Source organism: Protopterus annectens, chromosome 2.part1 (genome assembly GCF_019279795.1).
Source record: "Protopterus annectens isolate FY-2018-M chromosome 2.part1, PAN1.0, whole genome shotgun sequence".
Lineage (NCBI taxonomy): Eukaryota > Metazoa > Chordata > Ceratodontiformes > Protopteridae > Protopterus > Protopterus annectens.
The window spans coordinates 1,182,111,101-1,182,132,339 of record NC_056729.1 but is presented as its reverse complement, the minus strand read 5'-3'; the positions used below and the strand labels follow the sequence as shown (position 1 = coordinate 1,182,132,339).

Below are 21,239 nucleotides of genomic sequence, written 5' to 3'. Positions count from 1 at the left end.
TAACTTGAACCAAAGACAGTATATATTGTACTTTGTAGTATCAAATATAAGATTATGTAATGCTTCAAAAATTGCCACGGATACCTGTTGTCTGCCTACTACAAATCTGCAGATATTTATACTTGTTTAACAATACAGTATGCATATCTGCATAAACATTGAAGTTATGTACTTAACATAATGCAGGATCCTTTCATTCCTGTTTTTAAAAAACAAATTCCTTTCCTGTGACAGGGTGTGTAAATGTATTACTTCTAGTTATGTCATTGCAGCAAGTACAATTATGGCAGGGAAAAGTGCATACCCCTATTACTTATTTGCTCTACTTAATCAAGTTCTGAAATTCTTCTGGATGAAGTAATGGCCACCAGGAAAAGAGTTTTCCAAGTAAGAAATTTCAATATCACAGAAGAAGCTGATTCAAAGGGTGGCTTCAATACTAAATTTAGATCTCAAGGAGTTACAGGCTTCATGACTAGTGGCCTCAAGAGAAAGACTCCTGCCAAGAAGGCTTTGCACAATTTATTTGATGCCAGCAAACAAGAATATGGCTGAGAGAGAAAATTAAAAATTGACGCCAACTGCACCTTAGTCATTGCAAACTGCCTTCTGCAACAAATAAGGATGTCAGAAACTGCAAAGCTTCAGGAACTGAGGCATGCGAGGAATTAATTTGATGAGCTATTGCCCAGAGAGCAAAATGCTTCCACTATCTATGGTATACTTTCCGAATGGAGTCTTTCTGGGATGCAGACAGCATCCTAAGCCATGACAGGGAAAAACCAAGTGGTTAGTTTTAGATTTAGTACAGCCAAGTGACATTTCCCAGACAAATGAGATAGAAAACCAGAGATGAGATCTAAAAGCCAGGGAGGCTTCCTGAGATGAAGCCTGTGCAGACAGAAGCAAATTTGTCTGGGCCAGAAAGGGGCACTGAGAATAGCTATTGCACTACGGGAATCTCAGAATCAAGGGAATTAGAGGATAAGCACAGAGTATCCTTGGAGACCAGTGTTTGACTAGAGAGTGTCTGACATGATTGCCCAAGAAGGTCAGTTGTTGAAAGTACATACTTGTACTTGGTGTTGGCTGGAGATGCAAAAAAAGACTGCAGTATGGATGCCCTCAATGGTTGAAAATGACCTGAGCAACTACTAGTGGACAGAGACACCACTCGCATGAAATTGTCCTACTAAGCCTGTTTGCAATGCAGCTGAATTTCCCAGGAATGTGCATTGTCACCGGAAATTGGTGCAAGTCCATTGTCTATTGCCACACAGTCACCACTTCCCAACACAGAGGGTAGGATTAGGTCCCTCCCTGATGGTTTATCTTCCACACCACTGTTATGGCAGTTTGAATGGAAATCACATCCTGAGGGAGGAATTCTTGAAGTTCCTGCAGTGCTACCAGAACTGCCATCATCTTCAATATGTAGATATGAAGGTTGGCCTTAAAGGAATTCCAAACACTTTGGGCATCCCTCTTGGAAGAGGGGTTCATAGTGAGGAAGAAGGATGAATTATCTTCCCACATGGACATGTGAGGAACCGATACACCAAAGTAAACGATTCCTGCAAGTGTTGGTTATAGTGACGGGAAATCTAAGACTGTTGGATCAGCTGGGGCCACTGACTGGTCAGCAACCACTGTAACACAAGCAAACTGAACCAAACCATCAGAATACAAGAAGCCATTAGACCCAGGTCTCATAGAAACTGACTAGATATTTTAAAGTTATCCTATCTGCATTCTATTTTACTAGGTTCTGAATTTTGCTACATACTCATTTTGTATATACCACTGTTGAATGAAAGGCTTGGTGTATTTTCTGCTCTTTGAGCTCATGTCATGACTGAAAAGGATCAACAGACCAGGCCATTTACCCAGTAAACAAACAGTTAAAAAAAAAAAAAAAAAAAAAAAAAACCTGAAATCTGTGGGTTTGCTGTATTGGTTTGTCTGCCCTGTTCAGTCAGTCTCACCTCAGGCTTTGTTGTCCCTACAGAATGGTGCACTGCCTCTCATCCCTCTCCATAAAGGGGGAGCGACTACAGACACTGGGAATTATCACCCCATTAGCCTGACAAGTCTGATATGTAAAGCTATGGCGCGCATCATCATGGACCTGATTAACAAAGCCATAGGAAATCTCCAAACTCTAGACTCCACGCAACTTGGCTTTGTGAAAGGCAGATCATGCCTGCTCAACCTGGTTGACTTCTTTGAGTCAGTCACCAGAGCTGTGGATGAAAATAAGGCAGTTCATACAGCCAACCTCGATCTGGCCAAGGCCTTTGATACCATTCCTCACTTCGGGAATTACTGATAAACTCACCAAACTAGATATTAACCCCTATATCATTGGGGGGGGGGGTTGCAAATTGGCTCACAGATAGAAAACACAGTGTGAAAGCAGCGGACTCCAAGTCAGACTTCCAACCAGTCACGAGTGGAGTTCCACAGGGATCGGTCCTGGGTCCTCTCCTGTACAGCACCTACTTCTCAGAAGTCCAAGTCAACACAAAGAGACTCTGACTGATCAAGTCTGTAGACGAAAGCAAGCTGGGAGCCATTATTAATTCCCCAAGTGATGCAGGCCTCACTGAGACCAGTGACTGGTGTCGAAACCATGGCCTTAAGCTTAAAGCCAAAAAATGCATCATCATCCCCTTTGGTAAAAACTCAAGTTCCCACTAATTACCACATCAATGGGAGCCCACTGAACACAGAAGGCGTTATAAGAGATCTGGAGATGCAGGTTGATAGCAACCTCTCCTTCGACCACCACATTGTCACTGTGGTCAGAAAGTCCTTCTATGTGGCACATCTCATTACCGAGGGTTTTTCATCCAGGAAGAAAGAGGTCATCGTCTCCTCGCTACTCTTCCCTCATTAGACCAAACATTGAGTATAATGCCCCATTTGGCATGTACCTCACTAGACACCTGCAACACAGTTAGAGAGGCCACAGAAGTACCTCATGAAGAGGATCCTAGACATTAAACACATGTCCTAACAGACAGACTTAAAAGACTCCAGCTATTCTCTGTCTCATATCGCCCACCTACTTAGAGGAGATCTCTACTTGACTTACAAAGCCATGTCTGACCCAGCTCTGTCAGAAATGCTACATCTAAAGAAATCCTAATCCCTTCGCACCACATGCTCCACAGACCTCAACCTCATTACAACAATCAAAAGAACTTGCTGGAGGGAGAGGTTCCTCACCCAGAGACTGCCGATGCTCTGGAATAGACTTCCCATACATGTCAAGCATAGCACCTCGCTGTCCCACTTCAACAGAAATCTTGGTGAGTGGATGGGTAATAGAAAGTTCACCCCGGGGATCATTCCAGCGGCTCTACTTGATAGAAGCACTGGGAACTAACGTCGGGTGGCATGATGCCAGGGCACTTCTTTGGGCTAGGCTTGCAAAGGCTCTAAAGCCATTAGCCTAGCACACACCTATGAACATATGTTCTAGAACGGAGCTAAATGTAATATCCTGGGATAGACTTGAGGGGATCCCTCTCTGTAATTGGAGTCCATAGCAAGGATATCTAGGAGTTGAACAGTGACCAGTAAAGCCCGATGAGCAATTCCTACAGGAGATGAAATTATCATTCCCTTGACTCAAAGGCAAATCAGATGGCTGGAAGATCTGAGGAACCCCCCGGCCCAGATACCACTCTACCTAAAGGAAGAATGGCTCCAGTCAAAGAGAAGATCTGATGCAAACAATGTGGATGGTCTCGAGAAAGGAACCTACCCTGACACCTCGAAGACCGGAGACCATGAAACAGGAACCCCCCAAAAGGAGGCTGTGAGGAAAAAGCAGAGTCTCTTCAGCATCAAGTTGAAATGGCTGAGGTGCACAAGGCTACAGAAACCTGAGTACTGAATTCAACAGATCCAGTAACTCTGGCGCTAAGGTAGGGCCACCATTTGGTACAAGAGACTCAGGCTCCCACCTGGCCACCAGTTATAAACACACCAGTTCAAAACATGGGCCTGGGAAGGAGCAAGGATTGGGGGAATGAGGCTTGTCCTCTCCACCCTCAGGGACAAGGGTGGGAGGGGTAGGGGGGATGACACTAATGTCCGAGTCCTCAAGAAAGCCATCATCATGCGATCCAGTTCCAAACTGGATGCACTCCTGACAGACATTCGGGACCTAACTGAGGATACTGAAAGAGGGCAGGAAGGGATCTGGGACTGCCCATGCCCAGAAGGTGATTTGGTTGAACACCCTTGTAGGTGCCTAAACTAGAATCAGGAGGTGTACTGAGAGGTGTGGAACCAGGGAAAGTGGAGGCTCTAGATCTAATCTAAAAGGATTTTTAGGAATTGATCCTAAAGTCTTGTTATCTGCCTATCTTTGCTTAGTTTCTTCTCTATCTTTGTCTTTCTTTTTCTTTACTTGGAACTTGCTCTCGTCTCAGTCAGGATCAGAAGACATTTTAAAACTAACTTTCTGTTCTGACTGTAAAGGGCCCTTTGTCCAAAAAACATGAATATCTAGCAGTCTGCTGTCAAATGTTCTACCCCCAGACACTAAACACACATTTCATGACTGCACGGCAGTTTGGGGATTTTGAGCCCACATTTAGAGCACCTCCTGTGGCTTTTTTCTTTCGTCATCCATGTCTAAAGTAAAATGGTGTCATGGAGCTAAGAAAAAGTCAGTAACGCATATAAACACAGACACACCACCAACAATTAACCGATGCCAAAAAAAAACAATAGCAGCTGAAAGTAAACATTCACCTAATAACACAATATTTAACTTGCAAAAGCCAAGACTAACCTACAGCTACACAAAGCACACAAAGGCAGAGGAGCTTAGAAAAAAAAGCCCATGAAGACAAGTTACTAAGTTGAATAAAATACCCAGAAAAAAGGAATCGGCATTAAAACTGTGTTGATAAAGTCCTAACTACTCTGACAACTGATAGAACCAAAAATTCTTCTGGTAAATACAATTTAGATAAAAGAAGCAGTGGAGCACTTAGCTACATGGCAAAGGTTATGCTCCACTCAGAATAACACTTTTTTTTGGAAATGTTTCTGTCTAAACCAAAAGGAAAATGTTTTAAGTCTACTAAAACTAAGCTTTGCTGAGTTTATTAGTGCTCCCAACTATCAGTGTTGTATAGAGACCCAAGGCAAAAACATGCTGTAAATGTCAGTCCTTATGAGATTTAAGGAGTAATTTTACACTCTAAAATATTTTTTTTTTCAGTTTAGAAAATAATGTCATTATAACACTTATTAAATTAAGTGGGAATAGGTCCAACAAAAAAAAGCTACTCACAAATGAAAAAGGCAAAGGATTAAGGATGTGAATGGATTAAGGCACTGAATATTAAGAGGCAATTAACTGAGGTAAATTTTAAGTGATAAAGGAGGAGCATCAGCACAATGCAGGTATTACTCTTACACAGAGGTACAGCCAACTACCTGAATAAACAGTACAGATGTTAGTGATGTTAAGTGGAAGCACTCTTGTTATAACAATGTTTCAGCAGTCCACTACCTAAACATGCACACATACACAAGCGCACACACACAAATACAAATACATGACAATGACATCCATTACTGAACTGTATTAATAACTCAAGAGATTAACTTCTGTGATTCCATGGGTAAGAAGGGTACCACAGTACTTTCTGACAGTGAACAGGCGTCATACATTAACCACATTCAGATTGTGTTTTGCTGGTAAAATTCTCATATTTCTGTCGAATGAAAGCTATAAACGAATGAAAGCTATAAAATGGAATGATCAGCCCCAGTCATTTCACAGTACCTGTCTGCTGTAGACATTAACACAGATGCGTTTACGCAGAACAAGTTGCATATCTTCTGGATGGCTCAGCTGGACAGACACTCTTACAATCAAGAACACACGCTCCTCTGATGATGTTCCTTTACTGAGTTGTGGGCAGTTATGAACAGCAGAGTCCCAGGAGGCTTCTGCTTTTACCTGTTAAAATAAATAAATAAATAAAAAATTAACATCTGTAGCTGAAACAAGCAAACATTATAACACTGATCTTTGCAAGTACTACATCACTACATCAACACAGACATAATTGAATAACTGAAGGCTTTCTCAAGGATGGCTATGTAATGAAATACATAAAGGCAATAGGAAAACAGTGACCAGATATCAACATCTTCACTGCTACACACTGTCCCTTGAACAGTTAGCTTAAGAACATGCAGAAGCCCATGTACAAGGCTTGTTTCTTTTCCTGAAAAAGAAACTGCAGTGGTGTATACTCACCTCCCCAGGTCAACTTTAATGTTTATAAAATTAGAAGTTATGTACTTATCATAACCTGGCATCTGTCTTACCCATTTTCATTCTTCCTCACTGTTAGGTTGAAGATCTAATGCTCGGATCCAACTTGGGACGCATCTTTCAGTCTTGGATCCGAATTTCGAGCTCCTCCCTCTACCTATAACGCCTCTCTGCAGCTTCCTCAGATCAAGTTTGCTGCCTTACTACCTACCAGATAGACAGTATAGACAGGAACAAAATCAGAGACTCAAACCAGGAACATAAAGGTTCCTATAAATCCAACAGGTCCTTTAGGAACCACTAGTTTGTGGGATGGCTAGGACCGAAGGTGAGGAACAATGAAAACAGACAACGCAGACACTAAATTATGTTAAGTGCACAACTTCTAAATCTGATGTCCTTCTCACTGTTGGGTCGGAGTCCCCAGCTACACTACTCTTGCATGACCTCAAGGAAGGACATGCCAGATCACTGTCGAACCAAAAGAATCTCTACTCCTGGAGACAATGTCCAATTTATAATGTGTCACAAAGGTACAAGTCTCTGACCAAGTGGCTGTGGCACAAATATCATCAATCAATGCTCTGGAGGATAAAGCAGATGACATAGCCATAGATGTTACTTGGGCTTTAGGAGGGCAAGGTAATTTCAAACCATTTTTTGAATAAATTAGTGAAATACAGTCAGTAATCCATTTGGCCAATGTAACTCTGGAGACTGCTTGGCCTAGACGGTTTGGTGAAAAACATAAAAATCGTTGGTCAGACTTTCTGCACTGTTTTGTTCCATGAGGGTAGAATTAGAAGTTATGTACTTACCATAACATTCCATCTGAGTAGGTGTATTCATTTGTCTGCAACCTGTGGGTATGGATCCGATATCGGATCCGAACCGGCATGGTTTATCCAGCTATGGATCTGAGCTCCTAGCTCCTCCACTCACCCATAATGCCCTGCTCTCCCTACATGACCTCAGATTGAGTTTGCCCTGTATCAAATACCCTAATCAAAGGGTAACACATTCTATGCAGGAAACTGACAAGGCCAGGGGGATAGGAGGGCGGGATGGTTGCAGACAAATGAATACACCTATTCAGATGGAACGTTATGGTAAGTACATAACTTCTAAATCTGAAGTAGGAGATTCATTTGTCAGCAACCTGTGGGACAGAGTCCCCAGCTACCTGAATCTTGGGCGGCCGTCATGGAAGGATATTCCGGAGCACCGCGGAACCAAAGGATGCTCTACCTCTAGACGTGATATCCAGCTTGTAATGAGAAATAAAGGTATGAGATGAAGCAAGTGGCCGCTGAACAAATGTCATCCAGAGGTATCCTAGCCTTAAAGGCTGCTGAGGTAGAAACAGACCAGGTTGAATGAGCATGGACTCCGTCCGGCGCGGGCCTCCCAGAAGCTTGGTAAGCTAATAGAATACACTGGGAAGTCCATCGTGACAAGGAGACTTTGGAAATTGGTTTACCCAGATTGAATTTGGCAAAGGAAATGAACAACTGATCGGATTGCCTGTGACCAGCTGTCCTGTTAAGATAAAAATGAAGCTGTCTGTGAACATCCAATGAATGCAACTTGTACTCGCCTTTGTTCTGATAATTAGGAAAGAAAACGGGGAGGTTGATGGACTGATTAATGTTTGCTTCCGAAGCTACCTTAGGAAGAAACGAGGGATTGATCCTGAGGTACACACGGTCCAGATGGAAGATCAAGTAAGGCGGCTTTATGGAAAGGGCTTGAAGTTCCGAAACTCTTTTGGCTGAAGTAATGGCTACTAAAAATGCAGTCTTAAGAGATAAGAATTTTAGATCTACAGTGGCCGCAGGCTCGAAGGGGGGAGCGGTCAAGGCCTGAAGAACCAAGGAAAGATCCCATGGTGGAACTGCCTGCTTGACAGGGGTCTAAGCAGAAAGGTGCCTTTTAGGAAGATTTTACATAACTTGGCAGACATAAGAGGCCCAGAGTCATGACCAACATGATAATGAGAAATGGCCGCTAGCTGAACTTTGACCATGGAACTACTGGCGCCATCATTAAAAAGAGTGGTGAGAAAATGTAGGACCACGGGAAGAGGTACCGTGAAGGGATCTAGACCTTGCCGCTCCGCCCAAATGGAGAATTGCTTCCATTTACTGCGGTAAGTCTTTCTGGTAGAGGGTTTATGCGCCACTACCAGGATAGCCTTAACGGGAGATGAAATACCGGGAGTCCTGATTAGGAGTGGAACTGGAGCAGCCAAGCAGTCAGCTTCAGGTTGTCCAGGTTCGGAGATGGTAGGTTCGATGGGTGTGTTATCAGATCCGGGATGGGATCTAGAATCCAAGGTGGATTCACTGAGTGAGACCTTAGGTAAGGGAACCAGATCTGCCGAGGCCAGAATGGGGCTATGAGGATCATTCTGCACCCCAACCGAGAGGCTTTCTGAAGAACCTGGAGCATCAGAGGCAGAGGGGGGTATGCGTACAGAAGACCGGGAGGCCAAGCATGCACAAGAGCATCTCTCGGGGAATCCCTTGGTGGAGAGATTAGAGCGAAAAAACTGTCGCACGTGGTGTTTAAGGGAGAAGCAAAGAGATCGCAACAAGGAGTTCCCCACTGTGCGAAGATACGTTTCGGTACTTGAGCATTGAGAGCCCACTCGTACGGGGAGAGAATGGTGCGACTGAGCTTGTCCGCAAGGATGTTGGACCGACCCGGAATATGCATTGCGATGAGAAAGCGGTTGGTGGAGATCGCCCATTCCCACACTCTCATGGCTTCCCGACATAATGGGTAAGACCTGGTTCCCCCCTGTTTGTTGATGTACCAGACCACTGACATGTTGTCTGATTTAATCGCAATTGTTCCCAGGGGAAGAAAGGCCTGCAGTGCTTGCAACGCCAAGAGCACGGCCCTCATCTCCAGAACACTGATATGCAGGGAGGTCTCTGAGTCATTCCACGTGCCTTGGACCGTCCGTCCCGCAAAATGCCCCCCCCACCCGAGGCGAGATGCGTCCGTGGTCACTTGGCAAAAGGGGGAGATGCACAAAAGAGGCGGCCTCCTTGGAGATCCTCTGAATGGAGCCACCACTAAAGAGACCGCTTGCAAACCTTGCTGATTGCAATGGGGTGATGCAGGGGAAGAGAAAGGTACGACCATTGTACTTGAAGTGTCCACTGAAGTACCCGCATGTTCAAGCGGGCGAGCGGGAGAAGAGAAATCGCTGCCGCCATGGACCCTAGTGCCCTCAGGACCAATTCCGCCGGAACTGAGCTGGAGTGGAGGATGGCCCGCACCTGGAGTCGTAGATTCCGAATTCTGTCAGTTGTGAGGAAGGCTCTTAACTTCCTTGTGTCTAACCTGGCACCTATGAAATCTATCAGCTGAGTAGGGGCCAGGTTGGACTTTCCTACGTTTATTGTGATACCTAGCCAGGGAGCTAGCTGAAGAAAGGAGTCTCTTGCCAAAGATAGTAGATGCCTTGTTGGAGCGTTGAGAAGCCAGTCGTCCAGGTACGGAAAGACCTGCACCCCCTGAAGCCTCAGGTGGGCCGCAACCACTGCTAATACTTTGGTGAACACCCTGGGGGCTGTGGTGAGACCAAAGGGAAGGACCCTGAACTGGTAGTGACTGGCTCCCAGCCGGAAGCGAAGAAACCTCCTGGACCGTCTGTCCATTAGTATGTGGTAGTACGCATCCTTAAGGTCTATAGAGCACATCCAGTGATTCTCTCCCAGAAGGGGGAGGATAGATAGTAAAGTGACCATCCGGAACTTCTCCTTGGGAACTGCCAGGTTTAATAGGGACAGATCTAAAATGGGTCTTAGGTCCCCCGTCTTTTTTGGCACTAAAAAGAACCTGGAGTAGAACCCTGATCCGATCTGGTCTGGGGGGACGGGCTGGATGTTTCTTTTCCTCAGCAGATAGCCAATTTCTGCTGAAGCGGCCACCCTCTGATCGGGTGGAACGTCGGGGAAGGATTTTGGTTTCGGGACGTGAAGAAAGGGGATTTTCTATCCTCTAGATATAATACGGAGGACCCAGCGGTCTGCTGTTATGGACTCCCATGCCGCTAGGTGCTCCGAAAAACGTCCCCCGACTGCCTCCAGAGTGGAACAGTCGGGCAACCCCTCAGGGTTGCTGCGCGGGCCGCTCAGAGAAAGGTTCTCTGGACCTGAAATTCCTGAGAGCCCCTCTGGCCCTGGGGCAGCGTCCGCCCTGTCCTCCTCTGCCACGGAAGGACTGGTTGTCCGGAGCGGGTTGGGATTGCTGCGACTTCCGGAACCACATCTTCTTCTGGCCCATTTGGTTCCTAGAGTAGGACCTCTGGGGCACAGAGAAGCGGACTCCGACGGCAGACCGCGTGTTCACGTCCTTCTCGCTCTGGACCAAGGTGTCGCAAACCGTTTTGCCAAAAAGGGCAGAACCATCAAAGGAGGCGTTCGCGAAAGACGCCTTGAAGGGCTCCGTGAAATCGCAATGGTGGAGCCAGGCCTGACGTCTCGTGACTAGGCCTACTCCTGCAGCTCTTGCGACTCCCTCAGTAGCATGGGAAAGCAACCGCATAGAGGTATTTGTCACGGACCGAAGAGTGGCCATACGGGTGGAGTGCAAGAGTTTGTCCTCCTCCGACATGGACTCTGGGGGGGATGCAGCGTATTCTTTAATAAGATCGCGCTGCATCCTAATAACATGTGCCAGATAGTTGAGCGCCCTCACTGAGAAGGTCGCTGAACTAAACATTCGCTTCCCCAAGCGGTCCATCATCCGAGACTCCTTGCTCAGAGGATGGACTGAGGGACTCTCCTGGGCGAGTTCTGTCTTGGTGGCTGCTGCCGTCAACATGGCATCTACCGGAGGACCCTTACTCCAGTGGGCACGGTCAGCAGGGGGGCTGAGAATCCTGTCTGGCCATTTGAGGATTGGCTCCACGGTGTCCGGTTCCTTCCACACCCTGGTGGTAATAAGGTCCACCAGGGGGTCGGCAGGAGGGGACACCCAAGAGGTAGACGGGCCCGCTTCGAATGCCTCCAAGAACATGGACTCGTCCGAAGAAGACTTTGGGGCAGACCACCCACCTCTTATACAAAGCATTTCCATGATGTCTCCGAAGGAGACATCCTCGGGGGGTGATCTTGGGGAGCCTTCCCCTTCCTCCAAGTCTGTGTCTTCAGTTAAAGACTCGGGGGAGTCTATGTGCCTCCTTTTACACATGTGCTTGCGAGGTGCCTCCTCGGAGGGGGCTGTCCAAGGAGCCCTTGCAAGCAGTGTCTAGTTCCACAGGAACTGCTTGGGGTATCGAACGGGCTGTCCCAGTGGCCGGGTGACGGAAGCCTGACCCAGAGGAGATGGAGTGCGGGACGGAGCCGAAGCAAGTGCCTGGGGTCCGGAAGCCCTCAACAGAGCCCTCTCCACTACATCAAGAGCCGAAGGGGAGCTGGCCTCGACCAAAGGATCCGACAGTCGGCTCCCCCTCGGATCTGAGGAGTGGATCGGAGCCGGCGCCGAGCCCCTCGGATCCGAGGGACCAGTGCGCTCCGACACGGACGGCGCCGAAGGCACACCGAGTCCTTCGGATCCGAAACTCGGGCCAAGGCTCCAAGAGGTCGGATCAGACACACTCGAGGGCAGGGTCGGATCCGAAGTAGCCAGTACTATCGGAGCCGACCCACCCCCGGCTCCAAAGCTGCCCGGCTCCGAGCGCTCCGAACCCGGGTAGCGGGTCGGAGAAGGAGCTATGGGCTTGAAAAAAGGGGTCGAGCTCCCCCCCAGGGGGGGGGGAGGCAGGAGCACTCCCATCTGCATCTGGGCCTGGATGAACCTTCGCATCATCCGGTCCAGATCGGCGTCAGAAAGACTATAAGTCGACCTCGAAGAGGCTACCGAGGTAGGCCTTGAGTACCGCCTCGATAGCCTCGAAGGAGGTCGGGTCTCCTCCTCCTCAGGTCCCGGTGAAAAGGTTGGGGACCGGAGCCAAGGAGGAGAACCAGTAGCTAGAGAGGCCGGTGGAGAAGCCTGCTTAGCCAGCGGGGCCGAGACGGAGGTCTCGGCCCGCCGCTTGTCGTGCTTCTCTCTCCGGTCCTTCTTCCTAGCTTCCCTGTCCTCCGAACCCGTAGAGGGAGTTTGAGTCCCGGGAGGAGGAGCGGGAGCAGGTAGGGCAGGTACCGCAGGAGCGGTAACTACCAACGGGGCGGAGGCCGAAGCCAAGTCCGGGGGCAAAAGTCCCGCCAAGACCAGCTTCGACCTCCACTCCTTCAATGTCCTGGGGTTGAACCCTGCACAGATTGAAAATCCAGAAGTGAGGTGTTCAACCCCAAGGCATCGAATGCACCAAGTGTGGCCATCCGCAGGGGACAGCTTATGGCCACACTCGGAGCATTTCGAGAATATCGCCTTTGGGGCTTCAGACATTTTTTTTTTTTTTTTTTAACAAAAAAATAAAACTAACAAGTTAACCAAAGTTAACTACCCAGTCACAATACAGGCCCCAAAGAAACCACGCACACACAAACTACGCTACCAGCGAAGGGAGGGAATTACAAAATATTAAGTAATTTAACCAAAAATAGTTTAAATGGGTGGGAAACCTAAAACTTTCACACAAAGGAACTATTAATAGATAAAAAAACCCTTAGTAAAATACAAAATTTTCACTTAGCTGAAGGAGCTCAAGATCAAGCTGTCACCATGAACGTGGCAAACTAGATCTGAGGTCATGTAGGGAGAGCAGGGCATTATGGGTGAGGGGAGGAGCTCGGATCCATAGCTGTATAAACCATGCCGGTTCGGATCCGATATCGGATCCATACCCACAGGTTGCTGACAAATGAATCTCCTACTTCAGATCCATAATTGTCTATGAACATCAAGCTGATGCAAAATATATTCGCCCTTGTTAGAAAATTTTGAAAAGAATAGCAGCTGTACAGACTGCTTAATATTAGTCTCTGTGGTTACCTTAGACATAGAAGATGGGATGGAAGGATACTCTTATTTTATGAAAAATAATATAAGGCGGTTTAGATAAGGCCTGAAGTTCAGAAATTCTTTTTGCTGATGTGACAGCTACCAAAAAGTTGGTTTTCCAAGAACAGAATTTTGTTTTGCAATCATTAGCTGGTTCAAAGTGTTTTGAGTTAGGCTTTGAGGAATAACAGTGAGATCCCACAGCGGAGTAGAATCTTTTATCAAAGGTCTAAGCAGAAAAATCCCTTCCATGAATGCCTTACATAATTCAGATGCAGCAATTGAGCCAGAAGCATTTCCACTATGAAAACTGGATCTGGATGACATCGCAAGTTTTATGGCGGGAAAGCTAGCCCCTTCACTGAAGAGAGAGATAAGAAAGAGAAGGATGGCTGAAACTCGAGCTCAGAAAGGATTGATATTTTCGATGGAATTCCAAATGGCAAATCTTTTCTATTTGCTTTGGTACACTTTCTTAGTAGAAGCTTTTTGGGAAGGTACAACTATGCAACAGGAAGTGAGCCTGGACCTTTGTAAAATTACTGGAATTGGAGAAAACAAGGGGTCAGTCTGAAGGTGAGCAGACTGAGATGTTGATTCCCTGATGGATGAGATAGGAGGTCCAGTCTGGGCTCCAGAATCCAGGCAGGATATTTCAGATGAGACTAAAAATTTGATGTGTTCCTCACTGGAAGTAAAACAGTTGAAAATCGTGAAAAGTTGCACTGTATCATATTTCTGAATGTTAGCAGGGGAAAAAGCACCTTAGAATTATTCGACTCTTATTTCCTTACAAAAGAGAAAGACAAAACAGCAACAATTAGAAGTTCAGGCACTGTTATAAGCCCAGGAAGAGCTGGACACATAGCTCATCATTTGTTTCTTCCTATGTAGACAATGTCCTAGAGAAATTATGAACTGTTGCTTGTGTTGCACTCTAAATATCTGAGCCCGAGTCTGTGAGTTTGATGCAGTGGATGATTCATTAATAAGAGACAGAAATGTCTTCAGCAAAAGAAATTATTAGACTACAAACAGGTCCCACATATCTGTGGTGTGGGAAAGTGAAACCATGACTATGACCTAATCATAATTTGCAGCTGTGGTGCCAGAGCAGCCAGACTGGTTGTGTGTAGGAATAAGAAGCCAAAGCCTGCTTGTCCATTCTATGCAAAGAGAGGAGGCTTAGTTAACTGCAACACTGGCACCTAACTGGACAGAAAAGTGGATAGCATGCAGCAGACAGCTTTGATGCATGCGTGGCTTTGCCAACTCAGCTTCATATGGTAGCTTTCATTACAGGAAAATACATGCTCACAGGAAGAGTCATAACAAGTGTCTGCATCTGCAAGTGTGCAGATTAGCTGTTGGGGAAGGATAAAAAAAAAAAAAAAAACTCATGGCTGTCTGGAAGATGGCCTCCTGAAACCAGCTCTCACCCCTCATGGAGGACACGTAATAAGGGATAAAAAGATTAACACACACATACTGGCAGATTATTAAAAGAAACAGACCTGACCATATTACGGATATGGCGGTGTGTACAGTAAATGCAATTACAAGTACTCTAGCAAAAGAATAAATTAGGGAAATGAGACATATGCAAAACAAAATGTGAACTCAAATAGAAAGGCAAAAAGAAACTAATTGGATACTTGTGAAGAATATAATTTTTAAAAATACTTTTGAAGAACTGATGCTCAGAGGCACTGTAAAGAGAGCTGCGTGTGAACATGTGTAACATTCAAGGCGCCAAATCAAATCACAGAATCAAACACTTTTGACATGAATATAAAGTAGATGTCCTTGTTTCAGGTTGTAGTACTTAAAGACAGTAACTCTCTTAATATTCCTAGTCACTTAGTTTATGAGAAGTTAGGAATGTTAAAACAAATACTTGAAAAAGTGTAAAGGCAAAGAGTAAATATGAGCAGCAACAGTCATATGGCTGTATAAACATCCAGACCAACAACATCCTTTCATGACTATGCCTTACTTATAGTTTTAGGAAGTTTGTTAGAATGGGTGAACTGTATGAAGAGTGTTGCGAAGCAAGCTCAGATTAACATCCGTATATATACGGAAGGTCTAAATATGCTGAACAAAAGACAGCATTACATACGTACAGATGAAAGAGTGAACCAAGTAATGCCAAATGTGAACTTCCAGAAATGATACAAACCAGAGTCTGATAGACAATGCTAGATGGAAAAAGTTCCAAACTGAGTCAATTTTGTGGGAAGAAATAGCTAGGGAATTGTTATGGCTAGGCTTGTATAGGCCCCAGGGCTGATAGCCTAGTACCAACCCTATGTACCATTAGGAAGAGCCTAGTACCAACCCTATGTACCATTAGGAAGATACAACTTCCTCAGACTTTTGTTTGGAATTTTATCAGCACCAGAAGTATTTCAAAGCTGCTTCATAGATTAATAAAGATTTGGAAGGTCCTGTAAATTTAAATGATGATCCAGCAGTTTCATGTCAATCGCAAGAACAGCATAACAGAAGACGGATACTGCTGCTAAATAGATTAAATGTGAGTTTGGCAAGTCTAAAATACACAAAATATAGTCTCACATTAGATGGACTGAAGTAAGGTACAGAAAAAGTCAGAACGGAAATGCCAGAGCCAGAAGACAACTAAAGCATTACAGAGTTTTGTATTTATTTAGGAATGATGCAATATCTAGCATAGTTTGCATCTGATATAATCAAGAAAGCTACAACTACACTTCTATTTCCTCAGTACTTCCTAGAATAGTACAGTGATCAGGAAAGCACAATCTCTGTTTAACAAAAGACTTCCTGATACTCATGGGATGTTTTCTTAAGTTCTAGGACAGATGCATACAAACATAAAACAGCAAGAGGACATCTATAAGCTGACACAATCTGCTAAGCATGTAAGTGAAATGATCAGAGTGGGATATACAGGTCTGGAGTTATTAAGCAGCACTTGCAAATAGTTATGAAAAACATTACCTTTCCATACTTACTTTAATAATGCAGAAATGTACTGTGAAGCTGTTGCATTGGGAGAAGAGTATGATGTAATGGGTGTTAATAAATGAATGATAAAGCACAGTAAGTAATGTAAATAAATTCTGAGTTATAAAGATTAGCAATAGTTTCTACATCTCCATTAATATCACACGTGTTCAGCGACATACAAGTAAACAAACAGTGGCACCTTATATTCAACATTAAAGCACAAACTTTTGGCACTTATACTTGCCATATAATGTGTTCAGTTTTGTACAGTAAGATTGTTGTTTAACAATACTATAGAAATATATGCATAATTTGCATAGATTATGCAACAGATTGGAAGGCAGGGGGTTGAAAAAGGATGAAAACAGACAACACAGATGCATAGTTATGGTGAGTACATCATTTTGTATTGGCTCCTATGTTGTCAAAGCAATCTCTTCCTCTCTGTGCTTCAGAGCTGGACAGTTTGAGTCTGAGTCTGCCAAGGACCCAGGGCTCAGGGATTAAGGCCCTCTCTTCTTCTGTAGCCTCTGCTCTGGTGGAGTTGGGGAGGGATTCTTCATGCCCTTTGGCGTTCCTTGTGGTAGAAAAGGCACTCTCAACCCACAGGGATCCGGTCCCTTTGAGCCATGATCCATCCCGCCAACTTCCCTTGGGTCAGAGACTTGAGCCTGTCATTCCTATCCTGAGTCAGGCTGTTCAGACTGGTCTCCAAGCACTTACGCCAGAGGCAAAGGGTCCTTCAAAATCAACTTGTTTCTGTGGTCGGCTATAGCTCTGGGGTTAAAGCTTTCACAAATAGAACAGGCTGCCCGCAGATGCTCTGCACCAAGCACCAAAAGCAAAGTGTGTGCATCGGAATGCAGGAATGTAGGTCTGCATTCCGAGCACCACTTAAATCCAGAGGGTTTGTCAGCTATAACCCTGGGACTGCTCTGGTTTGGCATCTACTTCTCTGAAGTACAGGCCAACACTAAGGGACTCTGGCTAACCAAGTTTGCAGATGACTGCAAACTGAGAGCCATTACTGAATCCCCAAATGATGTGGATTTTCAACTAAAAGGCCTTACAGATACAGATGCTTGGTGCCAGAGCCATGGGCTCAAGCTCAATGCCAAGAAATGTATACTTATCCACTTTTGGAAAAAAACATGTACCCGTGAATTATAACAGGTGGCAGTACACTAAACACTGAAAGTGTGATAAGAGACTTAGGGACACAGGTGGACAGTGGTCTCAACTTCGATAACCACATCTCCACAACAGTCAGGAAATCCTTCTATGTGGCACACCTCATCACTAGGGGCTTTTCATCCAGAAAAAAGGTGGTCATTGTCCCACTGTACTCATCCCTCATTAGACCCATTATAGAATACAATGCCCCATTTCGTATGTACCTCTCAAGACATCTGCAACAACTGGAAAGGCTGCAGAAATACCACACTAAAAGAATCACAGGCCTAAAGCAGATGCCCTATGCTGACCATCTACAAAAACTCCAGCTATACTATGTCACATATCGTCTACTTAGAGGCAATCTCTGCTTAATGTACAAGACCATGTCAAACCCAGAGCTGTTGGACATGCTACACTTAAAGAAATCTCAATCTCTCAGAGCCACACGCTCCAGGGATCTAAACCTTGTCATCACAAAGAGCAAAACATGCTGGAGAGATAGGTTCCTGACCCAGAGACTCCCCAGACTCTGGAACAGACTGCCCATACATGTCAAGCAGAGTGCCTCTTTGCCCCTCTTCAAAAGGAACCTTGATGATTGGATGGGAGATAGGAAATTTACCCCGGGGATCACATCAGTCGCCCTGCTAGATAGGGGTCTAGGGAAGTAAATATTGTGGGAAGAAATAGCCAGGGAATTGTTATGGCTAGGCTTGTATAGGCCCTTGGGCCGATACCCTAGTACCAACTTATAAAAGAAACTTTACATACTCACACAAAAGGGGAAACCCAGAAGAAACCAGACAGGCAGAAAAACACTAAAAAGGAGGAGGGTTTTTTTTTGTAGTGAAAGAGAAAGTAAAAGGGGAGCCTAATGGAAGAAACAGCTACCCAAAGCGAGGGAAATGCATCAGATAAAGGAAGAGTGAAAAGGCAAAAGAGAAAACTCCATTCACACTGTAAAAAGGGCATGGGATGAATTTAAAACAAGGAAATAAAGAAAAAGGACACTTATCTGTGAAGAAGATACCTAGGAAACTGCCATAAATTCTCGAGAGTCAGGTGACCATGTCTGATTCGACTGGAGGCAAAAGAGATCTGAGTAGGTTAGAGTGCAGGGCATTCTGGGTAGTGGGAGGAGCTCGAGACTTGGATCCTAGTCTGAAGAAATGTGGCCGAGTCGGTTCCCAGGACGAATCCATAACCCATTTGTGAGGAGGAATGAGAGAGACATCATATAAAAAAGTTATGTACTCACCATAACTATGCACCTGTGTTGTCTGTTTTCAATCTTCTTCAACAGATGAGTCTTGGATCTGACTTCAGCCACTTCTAAAGACTTGGCTCTGTACCTCAAGCTCCTGTCTAGCTAGAACTACCTCAGATAGAGTTTGCCCTCCCTTCAGCCTACACCACCGTCTACAGTACCTATAAAAAGCATAAAAATGCCATAAAAACTAACAAAATCCCACTTAGAACACATGAAGGAAAAAAAAGGAGTAGGAAAAGACTGGAGCTCATCAATGGTCAGCCAATATAACATTCCCTCAGGTCAAACTAGTAGACCAGGAAATAAAAACTTTTAAGTAAAAAGGGGATTGGAGGGCGAGAGGTTGAGAAAGGATAAAAACAGACAACACAGATGGATAGTTATGGTGAGTACACAACTTTTGCAATTGATGTCCTGTTCACCCATTCCTCAATCAATGGGTTAGAGTCCTCAGCTACAAAAACCCAAAGGTGGTCCTAAAGGAAAGATATTCCTGAGTAGAGAGGAGTCAAATGCTGCTCTCTTTCTAGAAATAATGTCCAATTTGCAGTGAGCAATGAAGGTATGAGTGTTAGATCAAGTGGCAGCTCTGCAAATGTCATATATAGAAGCTCTACACCAGAAGGTAAGGGATGTGGCCACAGATCTATTGGGATGAAGGGTCAATCAGTTTTCCTTGTAGACAAAAGAAATGCAGTCAGGGAGAAATTTGGTTAAAGTCACCTTTGAGAGAGATTTGCCCAGCTTGGCTTTAGAAACGGAAATAAAGAGCTGGTCTGATGGAGTGGAGATTGGGGCAACAGGGATGTGCCTGGCTGAATCACGCCTAATCTCTTTTGGCTTTCTGAGTTCTAGACCACTAAGTGTGGTTCTCTGGTCAGCTTGCCATCACTTCTGTTATTTTTGCTGTCTGTCCCTTCTAGTCCTCCTTCCTCTTTGGTCTAGTTGAGAGAAAAAAAAGGACCATGCTTTTGTGAGGATTTCCTTGCTGCGGAAGCCCTTGGCAATGACAAATACAAAAGACTTTTCTCATCTCCAACAGCGATGGTGGATGCCCTCTCCCTGACATCAGGATGTCTGGGTATAAGGGCTGTTGGCCACATCCATGATTTCAGGTCTTTCTTGCCATCAGTGCCCGACTAATCCATTGTACAGAATCTGTCATCTGGTCCATGCCAGAGAACATAAAAAGCCGAATGCCCCACTGAGGAACACTTTTTTGCTCTTGTAGCAAGGTGCATTAGATGTTTAAGAAGTGTAATACTTGTCGAGAGTGGAAAGCAAACGCAACATCAAGATTTCATTTTCTTTGTCTTGGACCTGAGCACAATGTGCCCAATTGCCCCCACTGTGCTCATTAAGAATAGGGCTGAATCTTTAGCAACAGGGGCCTTTACGCAGTATGCTGTTGACTAGTCATACTGACTTCAACCCTTTTCTAAAAGGGAAGGAAAGGTTTTCTAAGCACATCATGATAGCAGACGACAATAGTTTGTCTTTCGCCAGTATACTCAAACTCAAGACAGTCGAAGGAAGAGAAACATCTTCATGGTCCCCTCCTCCAATGTCTGAGTGTGAGGTTGAGGTTTCTATTGAGACCCTTTTGGAGTCTCATATAACATCCTCAACATCTATACTGGTCAAAATCCTTGGTGTCATTAGTTAGGTCCAAGGCCACTTAACAGGCCTTGGCGTCAGACATTTACACCAGGTCTTCTGAAAGGGAGAATGCAATTCATTAGGACAGAAAAGAGTCATCACTGGACACAGTGCAGGTCATGGCCACCTGTCCACAGCCTGACTCTAACACATCTGACACCACACCCATACACAAGTCAAAGGCCAAACTCAAGGCGGCTCTATCCACCTCATCACAGTCTAAGCCTTCTGAATCTCATTCTCACCAGGTCCATCAACAGGATATAGTCAGTCTAGCTGAGGATCTTGTACATATTGTGACAGCCAAGCAGCATAGTCCTGCCAAAACACCTGCTACAGGAATTTCTCAAGGAAAAGAAAGAGGGACCTTCCCCCCGAAGTCTACTGATTCCTACAATTCTGATAAGGATGAAGTGGTACATGTAGAGTCTGCAACCTTAATGGCAATACACAATTGTGTGCAAAGCTCATTGTAAATTGAGCCACCTATACTGAACCAGATGTAGCAAACCTGGCTGATAAATTCAGCTCCAACTTTACCCCTCTCTCCTCCTCAACCTTACCTCAGGAAATACCATCAAATGCAACTCTCCCCCCTGCTATCTCTAGGGAAAGGGTCCTTAATGGTGTCTCTAAGGTCAAGAACACTGCATCAATGGGATGAGACAATATCCTAGGATGCCTTCTTAAACATCATGAAACATGACCTAGCAAGGTCTGTGAGACTGCTATTTAACTATAGCCTCCAAACAGGTACAGACCCTGGAAACCACAGACCCATAAGTTTCCCTAGTCTTATATGTAAAGCCATGGAAAGAATTATCATGGACATGATCGATAGTGATATAGTAAACCTCCAGACAATGG

General features: G+C 45.0%; 1 protein-coding gene across 1 annotated transcript in view; it reads right to left on the bottom strand.

Annotated features, from left to right (window-relative positions):
• The window catches only part of KIF13B (kinesin family member 13B), a gene marked incomplete in the record, with an annotated part of 3,953,176 nt that overhangs the window by 896,869 nt on the left and 3,035,068 nt on the right, over window positions 1-21,239 (bottom strand). The window contains 1 exon segment of the mRNA XM_044062707.1: window positions 5,816-5,992. Within this exon segment, the coding sequence (XP_043918642.1) occupies window positions 5,816-5,992 (177 nt within the window).